Here is an 18,229-nt window from a genome sequence, read left to right on the forward strand (position 1 = left end):
CCCAATCCAATACTTTATGTTGACCTCAACTTTTATCTGGCCTTCAGTCTTGACCTTGACTTCAACTCCAACTTCTACCATGACATCATTCCTGATAGGTACCATAGCCTTGACTTGACTTCTACCTTAATCTAATTTTTTTATCTTGAACACGAGTCCATTCTTTTTTTTTTTTTTTAAATAAATTTATTTATTTATTTTTGGCTGTGTTGGGTCTTCATTTCTGTGCCAGGGCTTTCTCTAGTTGCGGCAAGCGGGGGCCACTCTTCATCGTGGTGCGCGGGCCTCTCACTGTCGCAGCCTCTCTTGTTGCGGAGCACAGGCTCCAGACGCACAGGCTCAGCAGTCATGGCTCACGGGCCCAGTTGCTCCGCGGCATGTGGGATCTTCCCAGACCAGGGCACGAACCCGTGTCCCCTGCATTGGCAGGCGGACTCTCAACCACTGCACCACCAGGGAAGCCCACGAGTCCATTCTTGACCCTGCTCTTCACCTTGGCTCCAGCCTTCACCTTGACTACAACACCTAACCAACCCTTGACCTGGGCCATGACCTTCACCTCATTCCTGACTTGAGCTTAACTTTGTCCTTAATCTCAATTTCATCTTCTACCCCACATCCCACCTGAATTTCATCCCTGCTCTCGGCGTTGACTCACCCTCATCCCTGTCCCCACCTCACCATCCTCTCTGATCTTTGACTTGATCTTCTCCTCAATTTTGTCCTTATGTGCACTCCTTGCCTTCCCCTTAGCCTCATCCCCAGATCAGTTTCTAGGCTCATGACCTCACCATTTGTTCTGTCCAGCTGTCTGCTTCTTCGGGGACATCCCCTAAACTTGGTGATAGACTGAGTTGAGGGGAGTCAGGGAGGTAGAAGGGAAGTTTCTCAGGCATGAACCCACCTAACCTGGCCCTCAGACTGGAGACGGGGTGAATGATGCCCCAGCCCTGAAGAAAGCGGAGATCGGCATCGCCATGGGCTCCGGCACAGCCGTGGCCAAGTCAGCGGCAGACATGGTACTGTCAGATGACAACTTTGCCTCCATCGTGGCTGCAGTGGAGGAGGGCCGGGCCATCTACAGCAACATGAAGCAATTCATCCGCTATCTCATCTCCTCCAATGTTGGCGAGGTCGTCTGGTGAGGCCCTGTGTTCCCTCCTCCCAGCCCTCTGGACCAGCTCTGCATCCCTAAGACTGGGGAAATGCCTGTTCCTGGGATGGGGCTGCAGGGATGGAGGGACTCGTGCCCTGCCCTGGAAGGCTGGGGCCTTCCAGAGTCCCACCTCAGGGTGGGGAGGGATGGGGACACCTCATCATTCTCCAGAGGCCCTGATGCACCTCAGCCCCTGAGGTGGTGCCTGAAAAGTCCCCTGTCATCCCTCCAGCCGTGACCTTCTTCCCACTTTCAGAGTCCTGCAAGATGGGAGAACTTGCCTCACCTTTGGGCAGTAATGTGTTCGTGCATGTGTGTGTGTGTGCGCACATAGGGTGTGTGCCTGAGTGAGAGGTGTGTGTACATGTGTGCATGTGAGTTCTTGTTCGTCTTTTCGCATGAGGATTTGTGCTAGTGTGTAATTGTGTACACACTTAGGTTCACGTGCGAGTGATGCCTGTGGAGAACGGTGAACACGTTTGCCTGGCTGTGTAAGAATTCTGCATGTCTGCACGTCGGGGCAAGCATGTAGGTGTTTGCTTGTGTTTGTGGGATTGTGTAACCTGTGCTAGGTTGTTGTACACATCTGTGAACAAATGTGTATATGTTTCAGGCATGCACTGTCCACGTGTGTGTGTGTGTGTGTGTATATATGTGCCCCCTAAAGAGGACTTGTGTCCTCAAGAGGAGAGGCCTAAAGGGCAGGTCTGTCCAGGCGCCAGAGCTGGGACTGGGGGTGCAGGGGTGGCCCAGTGTGAGGCGGGGCTGCTGTGGAGACAGTGCGGGAGCTCCCGGGCCTGGGGTAAGAGTAGGAGCTGTACCCTCCATTTGCTGGGGGCTAGAGCCCATGACTCTGGTTCCAGCATCTTCGTCACAGCAATTCTGGGCCTGCCCGAAGCCCTGATCCCTGTGCAGCTTCTCTGGGTGAACCTGGTGACGGATGGCCTACCTGCCACGGCCCTGGGCTTCAACCCACCAGACCTGGATATTATGGAGAAGCGGCCCCGGAACCCTCGGGAGGCCCTCATCAGTGGCTGGCTCTTCTTCCGATATCTGGCTATTGGTGGTGAGTGGGGCCCCAGTCTTCACTGAGGTTCCTGGAGCTTCCTAAGACCCTTGTATCAGTTACACTTGCAAACTACAGACCAGTATGACTCAGCCTGGCTTATGCCAAGAGAAACTGTGTGAGCTCATGTAACTGAAGAGATTAGATCATGCCTCAAGCATGGCTGGACCCAGCCCTCAGACAGTATCATTGGCATATTTTGGCTCTGCCTCAGCTCCCTTCTCATGCAGGTGCTCCTTGGGGTGGCAGGATGGCTGCCGCAGCTCCAGCCATCATACTTGCCCCGTTACAACCTCAAATAAAGCAGAAGAAAGAGCCTTTTGTCCTATTACTCCCGCAGTAGTGTGCAAACCACATGGCTCAGAAAGAGAGAGAGTGGTTCCCTGACAGAGATCCAGCGAATTATTAGGAAGGGGAAATGGATGCCAGAAAACCAGAGGTGTCCACTATAGCCAGTTTTCTCCTGCCCTCCCCACAGTGTACGTTGGCCTGGCCACAGTGGCTGCTGCCACCTGGTGGTTCCTGTATGATGCCGAGGGACCTCAGGTCACCTTCTACCAGCTGGTGAGCAAGGGATGGCCAGGGAGCCTGTTGGGGGCATCTGGGAGGTAGAACTCACAGCCCAAGTTGTTATTGGAGTCCCAGGGGAAAGGAGTACAGAACCCTACGGGTGCCAGTGGCTGTCCCTCCCCACCCCTTCCACTCCCCACATATAGACATCCACCACCTAAAGAGGCAAGCTCAGAAGCCACAGGAAGCCTAGAGACGGCAGCACAGCCCCCGAGCCAGAGAGGAGGCTACTTCCTCCCCCAATCAGTTAGTTACAGGGGGACCAAGGGGCTTAACTGCCTAGAGGTGTCTTACCTTTACGGGGAAACTGCCCAAACAATTGAGGGCTCAGAGGTAGGAGCCCCTAAATGGTTGAACTTCAGGCAGAGGGTCAAACTGGAGCAATCGACAGTGGAGGGAAGGAATCTGCCGGGCTCCCCACTTTCATAACCAGCGTGTTTCTCGGGGAAGGGACCCACTGACCTCTGGAAGTCACCTGGCTGGCAGGTGCACACCACGGGCCGGGCTTAGCTCAGCAAAGCTCTGGAAGCAGGCAGGGAGCCCCACCTCAGCTGCTGTCTGTCAGTCTGTCTTCTGTCTGGGCAGCCAGTGCATCTCCTTTGCTTGAAAGAACCTTCGCGGCAATTCCGGCAAAGCCAGTTGTGGGTTTCTCTTTTAAAGGGGAGAGCGGCAGGGATGTGGAATTTCCTTCCTCTGACTGTGCCTGACTTTGCTACCTTCCTGTAGGTAGAAGAGCTTAAGAGAGGGACCCTGACTTCCTGGCCACTCTTGGGAATGTCAGGGGAGTACAGTCTTCCCCACCCTGTGGGCAGCGTGAGGGCTCTTTCAGGGATTCACACCTAGATAGAGGCAGCCCGGGGATGCTTTCCTCCATTCACCAGCCCTGAAGCACATGGGCTCTCCCTCCTGACAGCGGTGAAAAGCATGGGCCCAGACCCTTGTCCCAAAGGCTGGTGGCCCGCAGCCCTTGGCAGATGGCTCAGGCCAGCCTCAGGCACCTGCTCCTGTAGCTCCTGTGGGGGCAGCAGCTGGAGAGTGGGGATGTACCAGCCGTCCCGCTGCTGCCTCCTTCCTACCCTGTCTCTGTTACCATCCTTTGTGATGTGGATCCCAAATCTCCAGAGACCTCCCCCCATATCGACCTTTCTTCTGAGCCCAATCCCATAGAGCCAGCTGGATACCTCCTCTGGGATGCCCCACAGCCCTTGTGCACTCACCAAGTCCAAAGTCAAAATCTGTCACCTTCCCCCAAACAATCCCCTCCTCCATGCCTATTTCGGTTCCACTGCCTGCCTGGTCACCCAAGCCAGACCCCTGGGGTCATGCTAGACACACATCCCATGCCCACTACCAGTCAGTCCCCAGTCCCCTTGGTGCCACCTTCCCAACTGTCCTCAGGTCCTTCCATTTCTCATTTATCCACTTGGTCAAGAAACAGCTATTAGGCACTGACTCTGTGCCAGGCACAAATTGTTAGGGCGATGGCAGTGACCGAGCTGGCAAAGGCTCTGCAAAGAGCATCCAGTCTGGTGGGGGAGAGAGCCATGGAAATGGGCAGTCACATTTCACAGTGAGAAGTGCTTCAGCAGAGAAAAGGCAGGTGGCTATGGAACTCAGAGATGGTCAAGAGTTAGACCTAAGATAGAACTTTCAGCTCCAGGTGCTGGAATTTCAGGAGAAGTGCCCAGAGCCCCCTTTGATTCCTGGAGGAACACTGAGTAAAAGCAGCACAGTGGATCCTGGATCCCGGCTGCGCAGGTTCCCACCCTGGTTCCATCACACACTAGCTGTGTGATTTTGGACAGGCTGCTTAACCTCTCTGTTGGTTTCCTCATCCATATAAAATGGATAATAGACCCTGCCTCATAGGGCTAAGATGATTCAATACTTACAAAGTGCTTAGACCAACACCTGGCACATAGTAAGAGCTATGTAAGTGTTAAGTTAATGAAACCCAGAGGGGGCCTTGCAGGTGAAGGTGAATAGGAAATAGCCAGGGAGGCAGAGGGAAGGAGTAGGCAGAACAGTGGCTTCCCCCAAAGAAACAGCCTCCCCACCCCTCGGGGGCTGCTCACCATGAATCTGTGAGGCAGGAGTTCCAGCCCTGAGCACCTTCTAATAAACAATGTAGGAGGCCACACTGTGACCCACGACCTGGGCACAATGCGTGCGTGGCAGGTGCTCACCTCTGAAACCCAGGAGGTCTGAACCGGGCAGGGTGTTTGTCTTTTGAAACACCTCTATGTGATCCTGTTTGTATTTTCTTCCCGTGCACGGGCATAGGGATGCAAGCACACACATGCCCGAGCGGGAGGTGTGTGCACTGCGTTTGTGGGTACATGCATGTGCAAGGTCCTTACCATTAAGGTCTGGAGGTGGGGCCTCACGGTGGTGACACAACTCGCAAGAGCATTTGGTCCTCTTGGTCAGTGGGTGGGTTCAAAGTTTAGGACATTTTCTCTGCCCTGTGGTCAGTGCCAAATAAAAACGTGCACTTGTCCCAAATACTGGAGCTTGGTTTTTGGAGAAATTCCCAGTGTTCGTTGAAATAAGACTCTCCATCTCTTTGTTAAAATAAGAAATCTAGCCAAGCCATAGTCTTTTATAATTTTGCATCCTGCACGAGAGAGAAAAGTGCCAGCAGCCCCTTCTGGCTGACAGAGTCGCCTTACCCGCATTTTTGCCCTGGGGGAGATGAGGGATGGATTTCCTGGACAGGAGGTCAGACAGCTGGTCACTTTACAGATTTCTCGTTGAGGGTTATTTTCACAGCGCGTGTCGCCCCCATTTCTGAACTTTTAGCTTAAAGGATCACTGTGTTCAGATGAGATTCCAGAGGCCAGATTTGTATTGTTGGAGAACAGAGCTGTTTAACGGTTATGAACGTTCATGCTTATCCCCGTGGTGCGGAAGAGAACAAGACGGAGTGTCCTCAGTTCAGCATGTTATTACAGCAGATTCTGTGAGCCAGGTTTATGGGCAGGAAGAAAACTCCCCTGGGGCTGCAGGGGCAAGGGCCACTTCCCTTGTTGAGCCCCAAGAGCTCCCTGTTAATTATGAAGAAGCCGTGCAGCAAGCCGGCACCTGGCCATGAGTTAGGCCACGTCATAAGCAAAGGGCAGGTCTGGTAGAGCTCGATTTCAGCGGCAGAAGTGGAGGGAGCTGTGAATGGAATCTTATTTAATAATCATGACTAGGGCCCCAGGAACCTTCCTCTTCTACCCACCAAAGGTGAATTCTGTTCAAGTATAATTTTACTGATCAGTTTTCATATGCGTTTACTCATGTTACTCGGTGGCCTCAGTTCATCACCGCCCGCACTCCTGTACCTCGGATACTCAGGCCCCCACCCCCTGATTCCAGGGCCCCCTGCCGTCCATCCGCAGCCTAATGCCGGCTGCTCCCCCTCCGTCCCACCCCCACCCCCCGCCCCAGAACGGTCTGCCCTTCTCCCTGGCCCAGTGCAGCCCCTCTGTCCCCATCCTGGGAGAGCGAGCCCCCCTCCCTGGAGCCTCCCCACGGCAGTGCTGGCTGTATTGAGTCCTCAGATGTGAGCCGAGGCTGAGGGCGGAGTGAGGCTTCCCTCTTCCCACGCCCTGGCCCCGCCCCTGGCCCCGCCCCTGACCGCTGTTCTCCCCACCACCACGCCACCCCACCTGGGGGCCCTCAGAGGAACTTCCTGAAGTGCTCAGAGGACAACCTGCTCTTTGCCGGCACTGAATGCGAGGTCTTTGAGTCACGCTTCCCCACGACCATGGCCTTGTCTGTGCTGGTGACCATTGAGATGTGCAACGCCCTTACCAGGTGGGCTGGGCAGAGGGGCCTGGAGAGGGGGTCGAGGGATGGGGGCTGAGGGTCAGTGGGGCCCAGAATTGGGGTCAGAGGTGTCCAGGAGTGCGGTCTGAGGTTTAGGGGGCCCAGGATTGGGGTCTGGGGGTCAGAAGGGTCCAGAAGAGGGTTCTGAGAACCAACGGGGGCCAAAATTGGTGGACCTCCTGATGGAGGTCTGAGGCAATAGAGGCGCCAGGATTGGGTCTGAGGGACAGAGAAAGGGCGTCCAAGCCCCAGCATAGGCCCCTGGGGGCTGAGAGGGCAGCAGCGACATCCACCTCCCGGCGGCACCGGCCTCCCAGAAGCTCTGCCATCCTTAAAGGGCAATGCTGAGGCCTAGACCACCTGCTGCATCTCACATGGGGGGCGGGTGGGTGATCACGGCGGGGCCTGCCCGCATCCTGGCCTGAGGTGAGCACCCTGTGCCCTTGGCAGCGTCTCGGAGAACCAGTCACTGCTGCGGATGCCGCCCTGGCTGAACCCCTGGCTGCTGGCGGCTGTGGCCATGTCCATGGCCCTGCACTTCCTCATCCTGCTTGTGCCGCCCCTGCCCGTGAGTCTCCACCCAGCCCTGCTCACCTTCTCGGGCTCCTGGGGTCACAGGGTCCTAATTCTCCTCTGATGCTAGGCCTTTCTGGGCCTGTTCATGATGGAAACTGCCTGGGGGCTGTGATGGGGGGAGGTCTGATGGTGCTCCGTGACTGCAGCCTGTGTTGGGACCCTGGCCAGCCACTGTCCTCCAGATGTGTCCCCCACTTTGGGACCCTCCCCCCAGACTTGGGGAACAGAAGAGGTGGGGAACCTTCCCAGGCTGGGGCAGGAGGAAAGCCGATGCCCTTTCCCAGTGCAGAATCCCTTCCACTTCCCAACAGAACAGAAGGATTTGGTCCTCTGGGTGAGGGCAGGGGAGAGCACCTCAGGCAGAGGAAACGGGGGACACGGATCTGGAGGTGGGACCTTGAGAGGCATCTCAGACGTGCTCGTGAAGAGTCCACTGTAGCCTGGGTGTATGAAGCAGTGGATGTGGGGGGCTCTGGGCGCTCCTTCCTTTAACCAAAACTACCCCACCCCAGCTCATCTTCCAAGTGACCCCACTGAGCGGGCACCAGTGGGTGGTGGTGCTCCAGATATCTCTGCCTGTCATCCTGCTCGATGAGGCCTTCAAGTACCTGTCCCGGCAGCACGTGGATGGTGAGTGAGCGGCCCCAGACCCTCCCCACCCTGCTCGCCTCCAGCCGCCTCCCTGCCCGCCCCTGCTTCCAGGCTGCAGTGAGTGTCCGCAGGGTCTTGCGCTGCAGGGGTTGGGGCCCTGGGCTCACTGGGCCGCCAGCGGGAGCACTGCTCAGAGCCACACGGCTTCGCTCTCTTCAGTTGCCACCAGCCCTGCACAGCCAGGCCTGCTGTGCCCTCCTCTGGGCCTTGGCCTCTGACCTCTCTGAACCGGGCCTGATTTTACGCAGGCATTCTCAGCACAGTCTCCCAGGCGGTTCTCTGTTTCTGAGTTCACAGCTCTGGGTCTGCCTTAACCCGGGAATGGAGGACAGAATGGCAGGGTTGGGGTGGGGGGCGGTGAGTGGAGGAGCAGGCTGGGGCACGGTGTCCACCTGCCTGCCTCTGCCAGGGGCTCAGAGCGTGGGTGATTCTGACCCTGCCAGGGGCCAGGGAGGCAGCATCATTCTCACTGCCCGAGCTGCCCAGAGAGGGAGGAGGCAGGGGTGAGAAAGTCCCTGTTCCCGGGAGTTTGAGCCAAGGCTGTAGGTCTGTGGCCAGGCTGCTGTTGAGGGCCCCGGGTTAGGCCCAGAGATGGCTGAGGCCTGCTCTGGAGCAGCTGGGTCCTTGAGGGCCACCTCTGGCAGGAATGTATCCCGGGCCCAGGGGAGGGTGCCGGGGCGGGGTGGGGGGCCATAAACATCACGTGCCTGTCATTCCGCAGGGGCCGGGGCAGCCCATCAGCCCCCATCTCCCATGCTGGCCAGCCCTCCCAGGCACTGCTAATATTTTATCTTATTAAAAAGGCCAAAACAAGTTGGCCTCCTCTCTCTGGAGAAGCTGGCCCACCACAGGTCTGTCCAGAGGCTGACCACACACATGGTGGGGGGAAGGGGGCTCAGCCGAGGGTAGAGGTGGGTGCTCGGTCAAAGCAAGGTCTGTTAGAGTCCACAGGTCGGGGGGGGAAGGGGGAGCCAAGCCAGACAAGGCATTCTGCCCCCTGCATGGTTCTTTGGGGCCCACCCTCTGGGCGCTTCTGGGGAGGTGAAGGCAGGGAAATGGCTCTGTCACCTGAAACTCCGTCTGCAGGAGCCCCAGCTCTGGCTGGAGCACAGGGCTGGTCCACCAGGAAGGCTGCCGGCCAACCTTGACCACACTAACTCACCTGTAAAGTCCCCCACATCCTCCGGGGGATGTGGGCAGCTTCGTCTTTAAGAGCTTTCCCTAGCCAAGAGGTTCCGGTCTCCTCGAGAAAGCTGAAAAGTGAGAATGTTTCTCAGCCAATGGGAGAAGCCTATGTCTTGGGCACTGTTCCAGTGCTGGCTACTGGATGATGGAGGATTTGGCTTGGGTTGCGGGGTGGGGAGCAGGCTCCTAGCAGGACCGGGTAGGTTGGAAGGACTGGGGAGGGAGCCGTCCCTACTGGGCCAGGGTTGGGGGTGGTTTCTAGAAGAGGTGGGGTTTGGGCAGAGGTTTGAAAGGGGAGGATTGAACTTGGTGGAGAAGAGGCTGGGCTCGAAAGGCTTGGCCTCTTTAGTGGAACTGGGGCTTGGAGTGCAGGGTAGAGGGCTGAGGCCAGAGTGTGGCAGGGGCCTCGGATACCAAGGTAAGGACCCTGGACATTATCCTCAGGGCAGAGGGAGCCACACAAGGGTGGAAGCATGGGAGGGACTGGGGTGACCATGGAGGGTAGATGGGGGCGAGACTCAGGGCAGGGAGGCTGGTGGGCCTTGTTAAGCTGGTTTGGGAGGGAGACAGTGGTCCCGGGAGATGCCTCCACCTCCACCATTAACCTGGGACGTTGACTGTGGTCCTGGAGAAGCTCGGCTCGTGAGGGCGGTGTTCTGCTCTCAGGAATGGCCATGGGACCCGCAGGGCGGACACAGGCTGGGTATCTGTGGCCACATCCGAGAGGGGGGGTGGAGTGTGCCCGCTGGCAGCCCAGACAGCTATGCCCTGTGCAGCCGCAGTCCCTCGGGCCTCCTAAAGGCAGACAGGGCGGGGGTGAGACAGGGGACCCTGTTATGTTCCCAAGCCAGCCTGGTGGCCTTTTAGGGAAGTTTTGCTGAGGCCTGATGCTCGTGGCTTCCCCATGATTTACGAGAGATGTGTCCTGGGAAGAACGATGGATGCTGGGTCAGTCCCGGGGCGTCAGGGACAGGGTCCTCTTACCCCACCTCAACTGTCAGGTGGAGGCCTGTGGGCCAGGCTGAAGGGAGGGGAGGCCTGGAGAGACTGAGTGGGGACCGATCTGGGAGGGTTCAGGATATGAGGCAGGTTTGGAGTTTATTCTGATGGCAGTTGGGGAGCCATTGAAGGGAGTGATGGGCTAGGTCTGTAGCGTGACGCCAGGGACAGGAGGGTGTTGGTGAGAGGCCTTGAGTCCTGGTGGGGGCAGTGGAGGAAGAGAGATGAAGATGGTGAAACAGCAGGCCTGGTATGTGGGATGAGCAAGGAGTAAAGGACGGCCAGGGTTTCTGGACCTCATGATGGTAGGTAGTGGTTCCCCAAACTGGAAACCAAGAGGAGAATGTGCATCAGATGCTCTGAGGGAGTTGATGGAATATGTGGGGTGAAGGAAGCTCCAGGGACATCCAGGGGTGTAGCGGGGCTGGGGGCCGACCGAGAGATACCATGGGAGAGTGGGGCTGTCCCAGGGAAAGAGGAGGACAGAAGGGGCCAGAAGGAGCCAGTCTGGATGTGTGCTCTCCTACGTCCATCTTAACACGCTCTCGGGTTTTCTTCCAGAAGTGAGTGCCGGGAGCAGAGTGGAGTTTCCAGTGTGTACCTCTGAGTGATGGTGCCCAAGCCTTCGCCCCCCTGAACGCCCCCTGCCTGCATGCTCACCCGCTTGCTCATTGGGCCCTGCTGAGGTCGGGGCGGCCACCTCCAGGCCCGTCCCAGGGCCTTTGTCCCCACTCCCATCTCCCTGGGGGCTCTGTAATTCAGGTCTCTAGGGCTCTCCTGGGCAGTTCATCCCTGAAGCCCTGGCCCAGGAGCTACAGCCCGGGAGGGCCCTGCCCAGAAGCCCGCAGCAGAGCCCTCCTCCCCAGATCCACAAGCGCGCTCAGGAGTCCACTTCCCCTTCCTTGGAGGCAGGGCATTTCCTTGGTGACCTGCGTCTCTGCATAGACAGAGCTCTCCTGGGAGCCACTCTGACCTCTCCCTCAGTGCCTGGGCTGGGGCCTGGTTGGCCCAGGGTGAAGGGGGGACAGCCAGGCCCAGCTGTGCACCGCGAGGGCGGACGGCCCCCTCCACTGTGCTTCCACGGAGTCAGCTCCCGAGGGCTTGCGCCTGTTTGTGTTCATGTGTGCAGGGGGTGGAAGGCTCAGAGAGAGGGACACGGGAGTGGGGGAGGGGGGCGGAGCAAGGACCCCTTTCCTGGGAGCTGGCCAGCCTGCCTTCCTCAGCTCGGCGCACCCCCAGACTCAGGTTTCTCTGTTCCAAGCCGACAAAGCATGCACCGTCTTGGTGCTGCCTGCTCTGCCAAGCGGGGGACGGATTTGCCTTCTGTGTCCCTGGCGCCTGAGACCCGAGCAGTCCTCGGGTCCCTGACCACTGCGCCTTGCCACCCTGACCCAGCGCCTGGCCGCATCAAGGTCTGCACGGCTGCGTGATCCTGAGTCCCCACACCCATGGGCCGAAAAGACGTCCTGAAGAATGGTTAGCTACCCAGGGGCACGTCCGCCCCCTCCCTTCCGATGATGGGAAAAGAGCGTTTGCGGGACACAAGTGTTCTCTTCACTCAGCTTTTGCCCCTCCAGCGAAAATTAGCTAAGAGCAGAAGCAGCAGTGAGTAAATGGTCGTGCGTCCCCGCCCCTCCTAGCGAGTGTACAAAGTGATTAGTTTATGTGTGAATCAAGACCCGCATCCCTGTCCTGGTCCCCAGACTCAAAAGGCCCCCTGGGCCTGCCTTGCAGACAGACGGGCTCCATGTTCAGTGGCCCCTCCGCCCACACTTCCGCCCTCCCTTCTCTCGAAAGTGAGAGAATCAGAGTCGGGTGGGACTTTCCTGGAGCCCCCAGAGATTCTCCGCGTCTTTCCTGCTGGGGAAACGGAGGTCTGGGGAGCGGGGAGGGCCCTGTACCCACCTGCTGACGTGCAGTCTGGTAGAGAAATAAAGGTTGAGTGTCCGGGGCAACAAGGGCCATCAGCGTGTTTCCTGGAGAGCGGTCCCCCCTCTGCCCCTCTGTGTCTCCTTGCGGGCTCCCACCACCTGTGCCCCCTCCCCCAGGAGCGGTGAGTGAAGATCTGGGGTTCCAATGCCAACCGGAGCGAGATCTCATCCTCAGACAGGGGGCGGGGAGCCACGCCCCCGTAGCAGAGGCCTGACTGCCTTCTCACGTGTACAGCACTTGAAAGTTTGTGCATGTGATCAAAGCCCTTTACACACGATTCACAGGGAGATGAGGCTAGGAGGGGCCCGTGACTCTCCGGGGCAGGGCTGGGCCTGAAGCCTGAATATCAAGGTTCACTTGCTTGCCACAGAGGGGCCCCCAGCCCTGGCTGTTCCAGGGCTCCTGCGTTTCCCTGAGGTACCATCCATCTCTTGTCCTTCCCAGCCCAGCTCAAACGCACCTCCCCGAGGCTTCCTGAGGCTCACACTGTCCCGGGGCCTCGTGAGGCTGCTTGACGTTAACTCCTGACTCGCCCAGGTGACCCTGCCCTCCAAAAGTGGGAGCTCTGGGAACGGAAGAGCCGTGTTCCCCTGCCTCCCTCATTTCCTCCTCTGAAAGGAGGACTCACTGCCCTCGGAAGGGGACTCAGGCCCTGCCCACAGGGCCAGAGGCAGGAACAACTGTATAATTTGTGGGGCTCAGTGCAAAATGAAAATGGGGAGCCTCTTGTTCAAAAATTAAGGATTTCTTAACAGTGGCAGCAGAGCAATACACCAAGTGTGGGGCCCTTCTGAGCACAGGGCCCTGTGTAATGCAAGGATGGCACGTCCAGGAAGCAGGCCGTGACCAGAGGAGACAGGCAGGACCCACCCTTCGGAGCTCCCAGGCTTTATTTAGGAGACAGGATTTGACACACGGCACACAGCAGAAGCCGGGGATGGACAGAAGGATTCCCTCTTGAACAAGGTCCATCTCAGATCACAAAGTCTTTTCATATACCTTGTCTCCGGGTCCTCAGCCAGCTCCAAGAGATGGGCCCGGCAGGGCGTAGGGCTCCGTCTTACAGATAAAGAGCCTGATGCCCTCTGAAGTCGGACCATCAAGCTGGCCCTCATCCTGACGGACAGGCAGCGAGCGGTGCTAAGATGGGCCTGGGGTGCTTACATAGGAGGCAGGCGGGCTCCAGCGCTCCTGGCAGCCTCTGGGGCACATGGCCAGGCCTGCTTTGCCTCCATCCCCACCCAGCCCTGCCCAAGTCCGGCCTTGTCCAGCCCACAGGACATGGAGCCCGATGGGCCAAGGTAAACAGAGGTTTCCTACCTCAAGGCCACTGACCCAGGAGGGAATTCCAGGGAAAGCCCCGGCACACTTCGCACTGGCTCGGGGATGGCAGTGACCAAAATGCCCATGGCCTCCCCCGCCCCCTTCAGAGGCCAGGATTTTGTGCTCCTATGGCGCCCCACACTGCACCCCTCCCAGGAGGGATGGATGCCCATTGGGGCTGCACTGGGAGAAATGGAAGGGCAAAACCAGAAAATGAAGACGTGTCCACACAAAGACCTGAACCTAAGTGTCCACAGCAGCTTTATTCATTGTAGCCCCAAACTGAAAACAGCCCAAATGTCCATCAACAGGGGAAGGATAAACAAACTGGCATGTCCATACAGCAGAACACTCCTCAGCAATAAAAAGCAACGTACCCATGTATGCAACAGAATGCATGATGCTTAAAACCCTGGTGCCGAGGAAAAGAAGCCAGAACCAAAAAGAACCCATACTAAGCGATTCCACCTCCACGAAGTTCTAGAAAAGGCAAAACAAAGCTGTAGCAACAGCAGATCCGTGATTGCAGGGGGTTGGAAGTTGGGGAAGATTGACAGCAAAGGGGCAGGAGGGAACATTCAAGGGTGAGGGATTGGGGAGGGGAGGGGAGTTCCGTGCATTTGTCAAGACTTATCAAACTGTGTGCCTAAAATGGGTACATTTCACTGCATGTAAATTATACCTTAGTGCAGTTTGATTTAGAAGAAAGAGAAAAGAGGTGGGAGCCAGAGGAGGTGGCAGGCACACGGCTGCTGTAGGTGGAGCGGCTTCAGCGTCAGCAGGGGGCGGGCCTCCAGGTGTGTGCGCAGTGTTTGTGGGGCAGTGGCCCAGGCCAGCCCCAAAGAGTCCCCACATTCCAGGGGCAGGAAGAGGCTGAGGACCAAGGGGAGACGGCCCAAAAGCATGGAGGAGAACCAGGGGGTCGTGATGCCTCAGACATTCGGGCCGAGGGGCTCCAGCTGGATGGAGGCCCTTAGTAGGGGATGGAAGAGGCCAGAGAAGCCATGCAAGATCTGGGCAGTGGGGAGAAGCCAGCCTGGGGACGCCCGTAGTGGCCTCCCCATGGATGCCCGCCCTCGCCCGCCCTCACCCGCCCTCCCCTAGACAGTCCAGTTAGGCCAGCCCAGGGCCCTGTTCTACAGCGTCTGAGAGGCTGTGTGGACACTGAGGCTGGACCAGCTGGTGTGGGAGCTTGGACCGAGCTCCTCTCTGGGCAGAGGCGTGGCCCCTGCAACCTTGGGACCCTGAGTGGCCAAGGAGACCCACTGGAGCCTGTGCCGACCTCCTTGAGGGCCTGGGCTGGCCTCCAAGATAGGCACACAGGCCCCCTCCACCCTCACAGAGTGGCTAAATTTAGCCAGGCAGGGGAGGCCATCCTGGGGCCAAGCTTGGCAGCACTGCCTTGCCTCCCTACAAGGCCCGGCCCAGTACCCGCTCAGGCCATCCGGCCTTTGGGCTTATAAGGCAGGTCTGGTGGCTCTGAAGGGCTGGAGTCTTAGGGTGGGCTCTGGGCCAAGATCTCAGACTTTGGGGAGCTTCCTTCCCGGCCACCAGCAGATATGGGAGCTAATCGTTGTGTGACCTTGGGCAAGGCCCTTAACTTCCAGAGCCTCAGTGTCCTTATCTGTAAAATGGCAATTCTTGAGCCTACGTCATGGGGCTGCTGTAAAGAAAAGCCTGCAGAATTCTAGGTTTCCTTCACTTTCCAAAATGCCTGGAACAGACACGGATATCTGTCCCTGGGGATGCTGAAGTGGGGGCCAAGGGCGGGAAAGCACAGGCCTCAATGGAAAGATGCACTTCAGAACCAGTGAAAGGGACATTGACCCTATCAGCTGCCTGTCTTACTCTCGCAAGTGATTCACAAGAAAAGGAATTTGGGGAAAGACATGTAATTGCTTTTATTTCTTTTTGTTTTGGGCACATTTTTGGTTATGATAACATCCCCAAATGAGACTGTCGTCCGGGGCATCCTGTTTTCTGAGTGTCAGGGTCAGAAACCGAGGCTGTAACAGGAGCACGTGTGTGTGCTCCGAGCAAGTCTGTCTGTCCATTGGTCCATCTGTCTGTCAGCAAGCCTAGCTCCTTGGAGGAGGAAGAGGAGGAGGAGGCGGGGGAGAAGGAGGAGAACATGGTGACCGAGTGAGGGGCACAGACACAGACTGGAGAAGGACTGCCTGACCTCCTTCCCCCCTTCCTCCCTCCTTCCCTCCTTCCCTCCTTCCCTCCTTCCCTCCTTCCTCCCTCCTTCCCTCCTTCCCTCCTTCCCTCCTTCCTCCCTCCTTCCCTCCTTCCTCCTTCCCTCCTTCCCTCCTTCATCCTCCCTCCTTCCCTCCCTCCTTCCTCCTTCCCTCCTTCCCTCCTTCCTCCCTCCTTCCTCCTTCCCTCCTTCCCTCCCTCCTTCCCTCCTTCCCTTCCTCCCTCCTTCCCTCCTTCCCTCCTTCCCTCCTTCCTCCCTCCTCCCCTCCTTCCCTCCTTCCTCCCTCCTTCCCTCCTTCCCTCCTTCCCTCCTTCCTCCCTCCTCCCCTCCTTCCCTCCTTCCTCCCTCCTTCCCTCCTTCCCTCCCTCCTTCCCTCCTTCCTCCCTCCCTCCCTCCTTCCCTCCTTCCTCCCTCCTTCCCTCCTTCCTCCTTCCTCCCTCCTTCCTCCCTCCTCCCTCCTTCCCTCCTTCCTCCTTCCTCCCTCCTTCCCTCCTTCCTCCCTCCTCCCCTCCTTCCCTCCTCCCTCCCTCCTTCCCTCCTCCCTCCCTCCTTCCCTCCTTCCCTCCTTCCCTCCTTCCTCCTTCCTCCCTCCTCCCCTCCTTCCCTCCTTCCTCCCTCCTTCCCTCCTTCCCTCCTTCCTCCCTCCTTCCTCCCTCCTTCCCTCCTTCCTCCCTCCTTCCCTCCTTCCTCCCTCCTCCCCTCCTTCCCTCCTTCCTCCCTCCTTCCCTCCTTCCCTCCCTCCTTCCTCCCTCCTTCCCTCCTTCCTCCTTCCTCCCTCCTTCCCTCCTTCCCTCCTTCCTCCCTCCTTCCTCCCTCCTTCCCTCCTTCCTCCCTCCTTCCCTCCTTCCTCCCTCCTTCCCTCCTTCCCTCCTTCCTCCCTCCTTCCCTCCTTCCCTCCTTCCTCCCTCCTTCCCTCCTTCCCTCCTTCCCTCCTCCCTCCTTCCCTCCTTCCTCCTCCCTCCCTCCTTCCCTCCTTCCCTCCCTCCTTCCCTCCTTCCCTCCTTCCCTCCTTCCCTCCTTCCTCCTTCCTCCCTCCTCCCCTCCTTCCCTCCTTCCTCCCTCCTTCCCTCCTTCCCTCCCTCCTTCCCTCCTTCCCTCCTTCCTCCCTCCTTCCCTCCTTCCTCCTTCCTCCCTCCTTCCCTCCTTCCTCCTTCCTCCCTCCTTCCCTCCTTCCTCCCTCCTTCCCTCCTTCCTCCCTCCTTCCCTCCTTCCCTCCTTCCTCCCTCCTCCCCTCCTTCCCTCCTTCCCTCCTTCCTCCCTCCTTCCTCCCTCCTTCCCTCCTTCCTCCCTCCTTCCCTCCTTCCCTCCTTCCTCCCTCCTTCCCTCCTTCCCTTCCTCCCTTTCTCCCTCCCTTCCTTCATCCCCCCTCCCTCCCTTCCTTTCCCCCTCCCCTTCTCCCCCCCAATTTAGTGCCTGCCACCCTCCCAAGTGTGGTGTGCTGTCCTGAGAAGGGTGGGTGGAGTGGGAACACAGAGATGGCCCAGACACGGTGTCAGCATCCACCCCACCCCCACTGCAGACAGTTCATGTCCAGCGCCTGCTATTCCAAGGGCCATGAGGTCAGTTGGGAAGAGGACAGGCCCGTTTGTCTGAGGTCAAGACCAGGCCAAGGGGATGTGACTACCTCCGCTCTGCCTCCCAGCATCTCTGGATTTTCCTTAGAAAAGCCAGGACATGGTGCTCACCAGCCCCTCTTGAAGGCAGCATCCCCGGAGAGACCCTTAAGCCTGAGATTGGCGGGAACTCTGTGTTGGGTGAGGCTGATCTGTTTGATGGGGGATTGGCCTGGGGTGCTGGAGGGGCCCTCTGTGGGGACCCCTTGCTGTCTAGAAGGCAGCTCTACTCAGACAGGAGGCTGGGATTCCCAGCCCCGGGGCCTGGCTCCTTGCCCAGAGTGATTTCCCAGCTAAAGGCCTGCCAGGAAGAAGACTCCCATCAGCCTTCAGGGTGGGGCAGCCTGGACGGGGTGGGGGGCGGGGGAGCCCCGAGGACACCCAGCCTGGGTGGAGGGAGGGCCAGGGAGACCTTCTTGCTTCAAGCGGGGGCTTCCTGTACTGTGCAGGGTGAGCTTGGGCAATTCATTTCTCCTCTCTGAGCTACAGTTTCCTCACCTGCAAAATGAGAGGGAGGTTTGGAGTTAGCCTCCAGCTCTGATGCTTGGAGAGCTAACACAGGACCTGCCCCAGCCCATCCCCCAGGGCCCCTGCTTTCAGGGCCTGGGTTGGGGTTGAGGGCAGGGGCTGCAGGAGTGGCCTCAATTTCTCTGTCCTCAGTGTTGTCAGGACCCATCCCCTGGCCTCTACCTATGAGGAAGTTCCCATTATTGCCCCATTTCACAGATGCGGAAGCAAGCTCAGGAAGGTGAGGCAAGGTACCCAGGCCCCCACAGCAAGCAGCACAGCCAGGGGTGTTCACTGAGGCAGTCTGATGTCAGGCTTTGCCTGCTGGGCTCTGGGAGCCCGACAGTGATGTGTAACAGACACAAGGCCCTCGCCTTGCCTGGGTTCCTGCGCCCTGTGCTGGTTTCAGGGTAGTGGAGGTGTGGCCAGGACAAGAGAGGTGGGGGGATGGAGATGCCAGCCCGACACTGAGGTTGATTGGGCATGGGCCAGGCTCAGACCCAAAGGGATGGGTGGATGGAAGGTGGTCTATAAGGGTGGGGTGGGGGTCCTGCCACAGCTTCAGGAAGTGTCAGGCAGCTGGACTGGAAGCAGTCCTCCTTCCTCTCTGCCCTCCTGGCTGTAGACTCCCAGGG

The 18,229-nt window shown here is 58.4% G+C and overlaps 1 protein-coding gene across 1 annotated transcript in view; it reads left to right on the forward strand.

The window, feature by feature from the left end:
- Nucleotides 1-8,744, forward strand: part of ATP2A3 (ATPase sarcoplasmic/endoplasmic reticulum Ca2+ transporting 3) — a gene marked incomplete at both ends in the record, with an annotated part of 30,223 nt that extends 21,479 nt beyond the window's left edge. Inside the window, 8 exon segments of the mRNA XM_079726426.1 lie at nt 921-1,141; nt 2,020-2,222; nt 2,701-2,786; nt 6,463-6,596; nt 7,059-7,176; nt 7,697-7,814; nt 8,557-8,615; nt 8,619-8,744. Coding sequence (XP_079582552.1) covers nt 921-1,141; nt 2,020-2,222; nt 2,701-2,786; nt 6,463-6,596; nt 7,059-7,176; nt 7,697-7,814; nt 8,557-8,615; nt 8,619-8,744 — 1,065 coding nt within the window.
- Between the last annotated feature and the right edge of the window lie 9,485 nt (nt 8,745-18,229).

This window comes from Hyperoodon ampullatus (assembly GCF_949752795.1).
Source record: "Hyperoodon ampullatus genome assembly, chromosome: 19".
Classification (NCBI taxonomy): domain Eukaryota; kingdom Metazoa; phylum Chordata; class Mammalia; order Artiodactyla; family Ziphiidae; genus Hyperoodon; species Hyperoodon ampullatus.